We start from the raw sequence: 13698 nt of genomic DNA, 5'->3' as shown, positions 1-13698 counted from the left end.
GACCAGAAGGAAGAAAGAAACAATGAAACAGACAAGAATGAAAAAAGAAGAGGACAAAAAAAAATAAGGAGAAGCTTAGGAACCTCCAGGACATCTTTAAACATCCCAACATCTGAATTATAGGGGTACCAGAAGGAGAACAGGAACAGCAACAAGTGGAAAACTTATTTGAACAAATAATAAAGGAGAACTTCTACAATCTGGCAAAGGAAATAGACTTTCAGGAAGTTCAGGAAGCTCAGAGAGTCCCAAAGAAGTTGGATCCAAGGAGGAACACACCAAGGCATATCACAATTACATTAGCCAAGATTAAAATGAAAGAGAATTCTAGAAGCAGCAAGAGATAAGGGTACAGTCACCTACAAAGGAGTTCCCATCAGACTGTCAGCTGGTTTCTCAAAAGAGACCTTGCAGGCAAGAAGGGGCTGGAAAGAAGTATTCCAAGTCATGAAATCCAAAGATCTACAGCCAAGATTGCTCTATCCAGCAAAGCTTTCATTTAGAATGGAAGGGCAGATAAAGTGCTTCTCAGATAAGGTCAAGTTCAAGTTCATCATCTCCAGGCTCTTATTATATGAAATGTTAAAGGGACTTATGTAAGAAAAAGGAGATAAAAAATGTGAACAGTGAAAAGACAGCAAAACACAGTTATTAACAACCACACCTAAAATAAAAGCAAAATAAGTGGACAGTTAGATGAGGAGTGAAGCCACAGAAATGGAGATCACATGGAGGGTTAGCAACAGAGGAGTGGAAGGAGGAGAGGAAGGAGAAGGTACAGAGAATAAGTAGCATAGGCGGTGGGGAAAAAATAGACAGGGGGAGGGCAAGAGTAGTGTGGGAAATGTAGAAGCCAAAGAACTTATGACACATGGACATGAACTAAAGGGGGGGAATGTGGGTGGGAGGGGGTATGCAGGGTGGAGGAGAATGAAGGGGGGTAAATGAGACAACTGTAATGGCATAATCAATAAAATATATTTTAAATGTTTTTAAATTAAAAATGGGATTTTATGAAAATAAAAAGCTTATACACATCTAAAGAAAACATCAGCAAAATGAAAAGGGACCCAACTATGGGAAAATATATTTGCCGATGATACCTCAAACAAGAGTTTGACCTCTAAAATATATAAAGAACTCACACAACTCAACCCCTGGAAGACAAACATTTCAATTCAATATAAAAATGGGCAAAGGGCCTGAACAGCACTTCTCTGAGGACATACGGAGGGCCCAGAGACATATGAAAAGATGGTCAGCATCACTAGCCATTAGAGAAATGCAAATTAAAACCACAATGAGATACCATTTCACACCAGTCAGGATGGCCATCATAAACAAATCAACAAACAACAAGTGCTGGCGAGGTTGTGGAGAAAAGGGAACTGGTGCAGCCACTGTAGAAAACAGTATTGAATTTCCTCAAAACCTAAAAATGTAACTACCTCTTGACTCAGCAATTCCACTGCTTGGATATACCATAAGAATCCTGAAATACTTATTTCAAAGAACCTATACCCCACAATGTTCATAGCAGCACTATTTACAACAACCAACCTAAGTGCCCATTAGTGAATGAATGGATCAAAAAACTATGGTACATTTACACAATAGAATAATACATGGCAGAAAGAAAGAAGGAGCTCCTACCCTTTGCAACAGCATGCATGGAACTGGAGAGTATATGCTAAGTGAGGCAGGTGGTAAAAGACAAATACCAGGCCTATAGACTCCCCACCCCTCCCGCAACAGTAGACCTCGGGATACCCCTGGCTTGCCTGCCCGCCATGGCCGACAAGGAAGCAGCCTTCGATGACACAGCAGAGGAACGTGTGATCAACAAAGAGTACAAAATATGAGAAAAGAACACCCCTTTTCTTTATGATTTGGTGATGACCTCTGGAGTGGCCCAGCTTAACTGCACAGTGGCTTCTATATGTAACCAGACCAGAAGGGAAAAATTTCAGCATTCATCGGCTTGTCCTGGGGACACACATGTTGGATGAACAAAACCACCTTGTGATAGCCAGTGTGCAGCACCCTAATGATGATGCTCAGTTTGATGCTTCACACTATGACAGTGAGAAAGGAGAATTTGGAGGTTTTGGCTCTGTCAGTGGAAAAATTGAAATAGAAATCAAGATCAACCATGAAGGAAAAGTAAACAGGGCACGTTATATGCCGCAGAACCCCTGCATCACTGCAACAAAGACTCTGTCCAGTGATATTCTTGTTTTTGACTATACAAAACATCCTTCTAAACCAGATCCTTGTGGAGAGTGTAACCCAGATTTGCATCTCCGTGGACATCAGAAGGAAGGCTATGGGCTTTCTTGGAACCCAAATCTCAGTGGGCACTTACTTAGTGCTTCAGATGATCATACCATCTGCCTATGGGACATCAGTGCTGTTCCAAAGGAAGGAAAGGTTGTGGATGTGAAGACCATCTTTACAGGGCACACAGCAGTAGTGGAAGATGTCTCCTGGCATCTGCTTCATGAGTCTCTGTTTGGGTCAGTTGCTGATGATCAGAAACTTATGATCTGGGATACTCATTCAAACAACACTTCCAAACCAAGTCACTCAGTTGATGCTCACACTGCCAAAGTGAACTGCCTTTCTTTCAATCCTTATAGTGAGTTCATTCTTGCCACAGGATCAGCTGACAAGACTGTTGCCTCATGGGATCTGAGAAATCTGAAACTTAAATTGCATTCCTTTGAATCACATAAGGATGAAATATTTCAGGTTCAGTGGTCACCTCACAATGAGACTATTTTGGCTTCCAGTGGTACTGATTGCAGACTAAATGTCTGGGATTTAAGTAAAATTGGGGAGGAACAATCCCCAGAAGATGCAGAAGATAGACCACCAGAGTCGTTTATTCATGGTGGTCACACTGCCAAGATACCTGATTTTTCCTGGAATTCCAATGAACCCTGGGTGATCTGTTCTGTGTCAGAAGACAATATCATGCAAGTGTGGCAAATGGCAGAGAACATTTATAATGATGAAGACCCTGAAGGAAGCGTGGATCCAGAAGGACAGGAGTCTTAAATACATCTGCACTTCTTGTGATTTTAGACTCCCCTTTTTTCCTTTCCACCCTGATGATACTGATTTAACACTGGTTTTGAGACCCAGACTTTGTTCAGCTATCCCTCTGTATTAGGTACCATCAACAATGCTATTAGCCCAAACTGAGGGTATTTTCTAAATGTTAACTGGGGGACTTGATTCAGCAAAGCCACAGACTTATATTTAAATTTTCTTCAGGAATTTTCTAATAACAAAAATCTAAAGTAGCCACCAAAAGGGGATTATTGTGTGTGGTTATTTTATTTTTCTTCTAATGCTATATCCCCAAGTTTTTTTAACTCATTTAAGTAAAGGTTAGAAGTAAGAAATAGAGCCAAGTGAGAAAGGTGTCTGAGCCATGAAGTACAAGTACTTCAAGATGTCATTTTTATTCAGGAATTAGGGGAGATTCAAGTCATAAATTGCTACTCTAAAGTCTTCACACCTGTCTTTCCAGAATGCACATTTTCTTCTGAGTTTCTTGAGTTAAGTCAAAACTACATGTTCCCTTTTCCACATATATTTTTTCTTGTTAGTGTATTTCTTGAGCAGTTTTCATATTATTTCTTTCCTTTTTGTGAAATGGTTTTTAAAAAAAACTTGGGACCACCAAGTTGTAAAGATGTATGTTTTTACCTGACAGTTTTACTACAGGTAGACTGTCAGTTGAGAAGAGTGAATCAATAGCTTGTATTTGTTTTTAAAGTTAAATTTATCCCAGATAAGAGTTGCCTTTTTTTTTTAGGAGTTAATCCTTGACCACTTGTTTGATACCATCTGTTTTGGGTGACCTGTTTCACCAGCAGGCCTGTTATTCTCTATGACTAATTGTGTAAGTGCTTATAATGGAATAAATTGCTTTTCTACATAAAAAAAAGACAAATACCCTATGACCTCACTTATAATGAAACCTAATCAATAAAACAAGCATGCAAAATATAACCAGAGACCCTGAAATAAAGAACAAAGTGACAGTAACCAGAGAGGGTGGGAAGGAGTATAATAGGGGAAAGATGTAGATGGGGCAAGTCAAGGAACATTTATAAAGGACCCATGGGCCAGGACAGTGGGGTGTGGATTGAGTGTGGGAGTGATGGGGTTTGTGGGTCAGGGGAGAGCAATGCGGGAAAAGAGGGACAACTGTAACTGAACAACCAAAAAACACTTCTTTAAAAAAATTTTTTTAGACTTTATTTATTTATCTTTAGAGGGGAAGGGAAGGAGAGAGGGAGAGAAACATCAATTTATGGTTACCTTTCATGCCTCCCTGCAACTGGCCTGCAGGGAACCGGCCTGCAACCCAGGCATGTGCCCTGATTGGGAATCGAACTGCAATCCTCCGGTTTGCAGGCCCACGCTCAATCCACTGAGCTATACCCACCAGGGAACACTTTTTAAATTAAACCAATGAGCTATAAGATCTACCAATTGTACTTCTGGTTATATATCCAAAAGAAAAACAATGACTCAAATGATATTTGTACACCCACAGTCATAGCAGCATTATTCATAGAAGTAAAAAAGTAGAAGCCACCCAAGTGTGCACTGAAAAATCAATGAATAAGCTAAATGTGGGATATACATACAATGGAATATTATTCAGCCTTAAAAAGAAGGAAATACATACTACAACATGGGTGAACCTTGAGGACACTATGTTAAGTAAGCCAGTCACAAAAAGGACAAATACCATATGATGCCACTTATATGAGATACCTATGAGTAGTCAGATTCAGAGACAGAAAATAGAATGGTAGTTGCCAGAGACAAAGTGGGTGAGAATAATGGTTGTTGTTAATGATAACAGAATTTCACTTATAAAAGATAGAAAGGGTTCTAGAAATGGATGGTGATAATAGTTGCACAAAACTATATAAATGTAGTTAATGCCACTGAACTATATGCTTAAAATGGTTAAGATAAGATGGTAAATTTTATGTTATATGTATTTTACCACAATTAAAAAACAACATATCCCTAAAAACATTCATAGCTGTCAGCTACCTGAGTCAACTGGTCTTTATCTGTACAGACTCACCGAAATAGTTCTGACTTGGAAAAATTCTCTCTGTTGTCCATAGTTCTTCTCCTTCTTCCAACTTGCGGATCATATCAGGCTTAGTCATGTGAAACCCTAATGATAAAAATAAGACTTATTTTTGGGCTGTCTATTCTGTTCCATTAATCTATGTCTGTTTTTATGTCAGTACCATGCTGCTCTGATTACTTAGCCTTGTAGCGCAGTTTGATATCAGGTAGCGTGATTCCTACCTTATGATCCAGTAATTCTGCTTCTGGAAATGTATTCAAAGGAATCCAAAACACTAATTTGAAAGAATATATGCATCCCTATGTTCATTAGAGTGTTATTTACAATAGCCAAAACTTGGAAGTAGCTCAAGAGCCCATCAGATGGTAGATGAGAAGATAAAAAGTTGTGGTACATTTACACAATGGAATAAGTAAGAAGGAAATCTTACCTTTTATGATAGCATAGAAAGACCTAGAGAGTATTATGCTAAGTGAAATAAGCCACTAAGAAAAAGATAAGTGTCATATGATTTCTTTTATATGTGGAACCCAATGAACAAAAGTAACAAAGTAGAAACAGGCTCATAGATATAGAGAACAGGCTGTGACAGCTGTTAGAGGGAAAGGGGGTTGGGGGCACTAAGTGAAAAAGGTGAAGGGATTAAGCAAAGAAAAAACTCATGGATACAGACAACAATATGGTGATTGCAAGAGGGAAAGGGAGGTAGGGAGCAGTAGACAAAAGTAAAGGGGAGATAAATGGTGATGGAAAGAGGCTTAACTTGGGGTGGTGAAAAAATACAATATACAAATGATGTATTATAGAATTGTATACCTGAAACCTATATAATTTTATTAACCAATGTCACCCCATTAAATTCAATAAAAAATTTTAATGAGACTTAATCTAACCTCCTTGGGCTTAAAAACCATTGAAGGAAGAGAAAGATATAGCTTCAAGGTAGCAGACATGTATACAATCATATGTATACCTTCATATAACATGCAAGTTAATACCTTGCACTAGGCAAGTGAGAACATAGCCATACCTTTCTGCTAAAAAAAAAAAAAAGAGAGAGAGAGAGAGATTCATCACCTCTATTTCCTGAAATTCAAACCCATTAAGTTTCAGAAACTCTTGAAAGGAGATGCTGACACTAATAGATTTAAGGGGTTTTCTTACCTACAGAGACAAGGTGGCAATAGGTTTCCAACATGACATCCCTGTACAGGGCCTTCTGATCAGTGTCCAGTTGCTGCCACTCCTCTTGGGTGAAGTCCACGGTCACATCTTTAAATGACACTGATCCCTGTAAGAACATACTGTAGTTAATTCTAAAGTAGTTGGAACTAATGAAAACTAGATATTGGAGACCTAGTTTTGACCATGTTTAGTCGTAAAACTAGTTTTATTATTTTGTTTTATATTGCAGACATTCTCTTGAAAATACATTCATCTGCATTTACTTATCTCCTGCTAAAAATACATAAGAATATACTATTTACCTTGAATGTGATTGGTTGCCCAGTGGACCAAAATGAATATAACTGACCACAATAACAAGAAGTTACAGGCTAAGAGAGAGGCATTGCATGTAAAGACATACACTCAATAGATATCACATATGCAAGAACAGAAATATGCATGAGGAAAAAAGTGCTACAAAGTGAAGAAAAATTTCATTTTGTATTCCAAGTCTTCATTGAGTACATAAAATTTTTGAATTCACAATGAACTTGTTTTGTAGGAATACAAGCACCACCTTTTTAAATTTGTGGGGAGAGAAAAACCAGTTAGTAAATTCAGGAAGTAGCAAAAGACACAATTTGTTAAGAAAGAGTCTTTGAGCCCTGACCAGTGTGGCTCAGTTGGTAGGGCATCATTCTGCAAAGCGAAGGGTCATCAATTCGATTCCCGGTCAGGGCACATGTCTGGGTTGCAGGTTTGGTCCCCAGTCTGAATGCATGCAAGAAGCAATGGATAGATGTTTCTATCACACATCAATGTATCTCTCCCTTCCTTCTTCCCTCCCTTCCCCTCTCTCTAAAAATAAATAAATACAATCTGAAAAAAAAGAGTCTTTGAGCCCTAAGAAGAAAAAGGTATATGGAAGTAGGCAGTAGATATATTTATGGAATAATAACAGATTTTTTCCTATACAGAAATGGTCTTAAAAATTTACTGAGCACACTACAAAGATATTAGTATTTATTTATAAATCATTGGTAGGCAGAACTTCCAGCCAAAATGGAGGCTTAGGTAGACACACTGTACCTTCTCGAACAACCAAAAGAAGGACAACAAATTTAAAAACAAAAAACAACCAGAACTGACAGAAAATCAAACTGTATGGAAGTCTCACAACCAAGGAGTTAAAGAAGACACATTCAACCAAACCAGTAGGAGGGGCAGAGATGGCAGCTGGGCAGAGAGGACTTGAGGCAAGGCAGTGGATGGGGGACCAGGGCCAGCAAGGTGGCGGCTGGCAGACCCAGTGAAGCGGCGGATTGTGGAGTGGGGTACACAAGGCTGCAGCTGGCTGGCAAGGCAGCAGCAGGCAGACCTAGTAAGGCTCTGGCTGAGGGACCGGGTGTCCTGCGTACCCATGCTGACAAACCAAGAGAAACAACTGGGGAGGGAGACAGACTTGCACAACCCAAGGCCCCAGTGCAAGAAAATAAACCCTCAAACCACTGATTGAAAACACTTGTGGGGGTTAAGGTGGCAGCGGGAGAAACTCCCAGCTTCACAAAAGAATTAGCTGGAGAGAACCACAGGGTTCTAGAACATACACAAACCCACTCACCCGGAAATCAGCACCATAGGGCCCAATTTGCTTGTGGAAAGTGGAGGAAGTGACTGAAGTCCGGCAGAGAGCAGAGCAGGCACCACTGTTCCCTCTCAGACCCCTTCCCCACATATAGCATCACAACACAGTGACATGCGTTACCACATCAGGGTGAATATCTAAGGCTCCTCCCCTTACTACATAACAGGCCTGTCAAGACAAAAAAAAATGGCCCAAATGAAGGAACAAATCAAAGGTCCAGCAAAAATACAACTAAGTGACGAAGAGATAGCCAACCTATCAGATGCACAGTTCAAAACACTGGTGATCAGGATGCTCACAAAATTGGTTAAATATGGTCACAAATTAGATGAAAAAATGAAGGCTACACTAAGTAAAATAAAGAAAAAGGTACAGGGAACCAATAGTGATGGGAAGGAGACTGGGACTCAAATCAATGGAGTGGACCAGAAGGAAGAAAGAAACAACCAAACAGAAAAAAATAAAGAAACAAGAGTTATATCCTAAGAATCCTAAAACATCAATATCAAAGAACCTATGCACCACAATGTTCATAGCAGCACAATTTACAATAGCCAAGAGCTGGAAGCAACCTAGGTGCCCATCAGTAAATGAATGGATCAAAAAATTGTGGTACATATACACAGTGGAATTCTATGCAGCAGAGAGAAAGAAGGAGCTACTACCCTTTGCAACAACATGGATGAAACTGGAAAGCATTATGCTGAGTGAAATAGGCCAGGTGTTGAAAGACAAATACCATATGATCTCACCTTTAACAGGAAGCTAAACAACAAAACAAACAAGCAAGCAGAATAAAAACCAAGACACTGAAATAGAGAACAAGGGGACAGTGACCAGAGGGGAGAGGGAAGGGAATTTAAGGGGGAAAAGGGGAAGGGATTTGGAGGAACAAGTGTGAAGGACACAGGGATGAGGACTGGGGGGGGGGAGTAGGTGGAGGGGAGGTGGGGAGCACAGGGTGGGGGGGCTGGGATGGGAGAAATGGACAGGAGACTGTACTTGAAAAATAACTAAATAAAAATTTTAAAAAGAATTCAAAAAAATGAGGATAGGCTTAGGAACCTCTAGGACATCTTTAAACATTCCAATATCCAAATTAGAGGGGTACCAGAAGGAGAAGAGGAAGAGCAACAAGTGGAAAAGTTATTTGAACAAATAATTAAGGAGAATTTCCCCAGTCTGGCAAAGGAACCAGACTTCCAGGAAATCCAGGAAGCTCAGAGAGTCCCAAAGAAGTTGGACCCAAGAAGAAACACACTAAGACACATCATAATTACATTAGCCAAGATTAAAATGAAGGAGAGAATCCTAGAAGCAGCAAGAGATAAGGGGACAGTCACCTACAAAGGAGTCCCCATCAGACTGTCAGCTGATTTCTCAAAAGAGACCTTACCGGTGATAAGGGACTGGAAAGAAGTACAGTTGTCCCTCACTATATCGCGGTTCAGTTATTGTGGCCTCACTGTATTGTGGGTTTTATTCTTCACTGGTAAGTACCCACATAGAATTTTATATGTTGTTAAAATTACATAGGTTTATGAATGTAGAAAGTGTTTAAGAGCATATGAAGTGTTTATAAGAGTGTGGGAAAGGTTTATAGGAGTGTGGGAAGGGTTTATAAAGCCTTAAGACATATATAAATAATAAAATAAGTATAAGGTCACTACTTCATGGATTTTCACCTATTGTGGGGATCTCTGGAATGTAACTGCTGCAATAGGTGAGGGATCACTGTATTCCAAGTCATGAAAGGCAAGGACCTACATCCAAGATTACTCTATCCTGCAAAGCTTTCATTTAGAATGGAAGGGCAGATAAAGTGCTGCCCAGATAAGGTCAAGTTAAAGGAATTCATCCTCACCAAGCCCTTATTATATGAAACGTTAAAGGGACTTATTTAAGAAAAAGAAGATAAAAAACATGTACAGTAAATGACAGCAAACTCACAATCATTAACAACCACACCTAAAATAAAAACGAAAGCAAACTAAGCAAACAACTAGATTAGGAACAGAAACACAGAAATGGAGATTATATGGAGAGTTATCAACAGGAGAGTTGGAAGGGGGAGAGAAGAGGAAAAGGTACAGAGAATAAGTAGCATAGATGGTAGGTAGAAAACAGAAAGTGGGAGGGTAAGAATAGTATAGGAAATGTAGAAGCCAAATAACTTATATGTATGACCCGAGGAATGTGGGTGGGAGGGGGTGTGCAGGGTGGAGGGGAATGAAGGGGAAAAAATGGGACAACTGTAATAGTATAATGAATAAAATATACTTAAAAAATAAATCATCGGTAGTCATTAATGGCAATCCACATTGTTAATGACTACAGATTGTAAACTGTAGTATTTTCCTCTCATTCAGTATACTGTCTTATACATTCCACTGTAATACAAACTCCACTTTAGGTCAGCTGCTTTATGGAGTAAAAAGAAAATGAAAAATTATTAAGTCAACACATATGTGATAAATTTTGTACTTTAGAGGCAATACTCTTTTTTTTAAAGATTTTACTTATGTTTTTAAAGATTTTAATATTTATTTTTAGAGAGAGGGGAAGGGAGGGAGAAAGAGATGGAGAGAACATGGGTATAAGAGAGAAACAGTAATCAACTGCCTCTCCCACATGCCCCAACCAAGGACTGACCCACAACCCAGGCATGTGTGATAACCAGAAATCAAACCAGTGACCTATTGTTTTGTGGGATGACACACAACCAACTGGGCCACACTGATCAGGGCTAGAGGCAATATTCTGACTATATAAGGCTTGAGATATGTAAGGTGAGAAAAACAATTAAGCAATCACTATTAGAAATGTCTCATAGATTTGGTGTTATTAGTGGTCTAGACAGGGAACCACTGGTTGCTATGATGAGTTGCTGGTTATAAATTGGTTGTAGAGTGGAAAAAAGAGAGGCATGGCTCTTCAGTTATCTGCATAAGCAATTGGGTACGTGGTGGAACTAGAAAATGGAAATGGGAATCAAAAGAAAGTATAAACTGTTATAAAGAAGGTAATGAGACTTCCGCCAAGATGGAGGCATAGGTGGATGTGCCATACCTTCTCACACAACCAAGATTAGAGACAACTAAATATTAGCAACAGAAAACATAGCCAGAACATGGAAAATTGAACTTTTCGGAAGTCCGTTAACAACAAATTCTTCAGCCTGACCGGTAAGGGGTGAAACCAGCGGCTGGTGGAGCGGGGTTGCACAGGAGGACTCGGTCAGACGGACTCAGGCCCGCGGAATCCAGGCGCGTGGAATCCAGGCGCAGCGTTGGATCTGGTGAGCGACCGAGGGAGCGACCAGGCGAGCGACAGCGGGGGAGACAGCGGGGGAGTGTGGCTGCGTGTTGACTGTGGTTGCGCATTTGTGTGCGGGTGGACAGGCGAGGGAGTGGGCAGTTGGACCGGGCCCAGCAGGTCCCCGCGGCAAGTGGTAGTGGAGGGCGCTGCCATTTCCCCGCTCTGACCCCACCTCCACATACAGGGTCATAACCCAGCAACTCTGAGTGGCCCGGCCCAGGTGAACCACCTAAGGCGCTGCTCCTCACCCAGCTGTGAGAAACAGCAGAGGGAGTCGCCATTTCCCCGCTCTGACCACGCCTCCACATACAGCGTCACAACCCAGTGACCTGGGAGTCCAAGGCGCCGCTTCTCACACTTAAAGGACGCAAACAGACCAAAAGTGGCGCAAGAAGATCTCAAAGCCCCAGCGCCTATAAATCTAAGCCATGAAGAAATAGCAAAACTCTCAGACACACAGTTTAAAACACTGGTGATCAGGATTCTCACAGAACTGGTTGATTATAGCCACAAATTAGACAAACATATGAAGGCAAAACTAATGGAAATGAATGGAATTGCACAGGACACCAAAAGCAATGAAAAGGAAACTGGGACTCAAATTAATGGAGTGAACCAGAAGAAAGCAAATAATGGCCAAACAGAAAAGAGTCAAGATGCAAGAATTCAAAGAAATGAGGAGAGTCTTAGGAACCTCCAGGACATCTTTAAATGCTCCAACATCCGAATTATAGGGGTACCAGAAGGGGGAAAGGCACAGCCACCCGTGGAAAACTTATTTGAACAAATAATAAAGGAGAATTTCCCCAATCTGGCAAAGGAAATAGACTTCCAGGAAATCCAGGAAGCTCAGAGAGTACCAAAGAAATTGGACCCAAGAAAGAACACACCAAGGCACATCATAATTACATTAGCCAAATTAAAATGAAGGAGAGAATCCTAGAAGCAGCAAGAGCTAAGGGGACAGTCACCTACAAAGGAGTCCCCATCAGACTGTCAGCAGATTTCTCAAAAGAGACCTTACAGGCAAGAAGGGGCTGGAAAGAGGTATTCCAAGTCATGAAATCCAAAGACCTACAACCAAGATTGCTCTATCCAGCAAAACTTTCATTTAGAATGGAAGGACAGATAAAGTGCTTCTCAGATAAGATCAAATTCAAGGAGTTGATCATCACCAAGCCCTTCTTCTATGAAATGTTAAAGGGACTTATCTAAGAAAAAGAAGTTAAAGAAACATGAACAGTGAAAGGACAACAAACTCACAGTTATTAACAACCACACCTAAAACAAAAGCAAACTAAAAGGACAGCTAGATCAGGAGTGGAAACATAGAAATGAAGATCTCAAGGAGGGTTAGCAACAGGAGAGTGGGAGGAGGAGAAGGGGGGAGAAGGTACAGAAAATAAGTAGCATAGACAGTAGATAGAAAATAGAAGGGGGGGGGGCAAGAATAGCATGGGAAATATAGAATCTAAAGGACTTGAGACACATGGTCATAAACTAAAGGGGGGTAATGGTGGGGATGGGGGGTAGGGTGGAGGGGAATGAAAGGGGGAATAGAACAACTGTAACAGCATAATCAATAAAAAAAATTTTAAAAAAAGAAGGTAATGAGGTAAGCCTTGGAAATGTATTTGAAGTGACTATGGAACATACAGGTGGTGATAGCTATTGGAGTTTGAATATGAGGTTCTAGGATGGAGAAAGGTATTTGAGAGTCACTAGGATCACATCAACATAACCTTTAGAGTTAATCTGATTGTGAATAGAGAAAAAGAGATAGTGAAGAGAAAAGAAACAATTAGAGTCTTTGGAAAACCAATATTTTAAAGATTGGTTAATGAAGATATATTTTTGAAAGAAAAATGAAAATGAGACAATGATCCACATTTGATTCAAGAGTAGAATATTTCAAGTATGGACTAGCATATGCATTTCCTTTTCTTGTACCCATATATAAAAATTAGAAGAAACTAAATATATAATTATAACAGCACTGGAATACTGAAAAGGTTTTCACTGGCAGGCCACAGTTTGTAGAAACTGCTGGAAGACATAGACAAAACAAGAGGATCAAAAAGTAGAAATGCAAAATCTCAGTTTTCTGACAAACTTGCAAGTAAATCTCAATCCTGAGAGCCTCACAAAACAGGACACCTTACCATAAACTAATAATGTGGTCCATTAACTTCAAAACCTAGGTCAGTAGGGATAATCGAGGTTTTTCCATTTCCGTACCCTTACTCCTTACAACTTAGATCCCAAATTAGTGTCTAGACTAGATTTATTCAAGTAATATATTCTCATTTAAATCAAGATAATACTTTTCTGTTCCAGCAGTACTTTTTTGAGAAGACAGAAAGGAAATGATGATGATATACCAACTCTATATGTGAACACTGGCTATAACTAGAAGGTGCACTTGGGGAAGGCTTAA

The 13698-nt window shown here is 40.0% G+C and overlaps 2 protein-coding genes across 6 annotated transcripts in view; one reads left to right on the top strand and one right to left on the bottom strand.

Moving 5' to 3' along the window:
• The window catches only part of ZNF382 (zinc finger protein 382), a 135406-nt gene that overhangs the window by 49106 nt on the left and 72602 nt on the right, over positions 1 to 13698 (bottom strand). For all 5 annotated transcript variants that reach the window (XM_053666617.1, XM_053666616.1, XM_053666618.1 and 2 more), the window contains 2 exons: positions 6296 to 6422; positions 5120 to 5215 (listed from right to left, as the gene is read on the bottom strand). In XM_053666617.1, coding sequence (XP_053522592.1) covers positions 5120 to 5215; positions 6296 to 6422 — 223 coding nt within the window. The remainder of the gene's footprint in view (positions 1 to 5119; positions 5216 to 6295; positions 6423 to 13698) is intronic.
• On the top strand, positions 1748 to 3531 carry LOC119056766 (histone-binding protein RBBP4-like). The gene is given in 2 exon segments (XM_037155279.2): positions 1748 to 1900; positions 1902 to 3531. Coding segments are annotated over 2 exon segments (1269 nt in total). The 5' UTR covers positions 1748 to 1790; the 3' UTR covers positions 3061 to 3531.

This window comes from Artibeus jamaicensis, unplaced genomic scaffold (genome assembly GCF_021234435.1).
Source record: "Artibeus jamaicensis isolate MK-2021 breed Jamaican fruit bat unplaced genomic scaffold, CSHL_Jam_final contig_464, whole genome shotgun sequence".
Lineage (NCBI taxonomy): Eukaryota > Metazoa > Chordata > Mammalia > Chiroptera > Phyllostomidae > Artibeus > Artibeus jamaicensis.
This window is presented reverse-complemented; position numbering and strand designations above follow the sequence as displayed.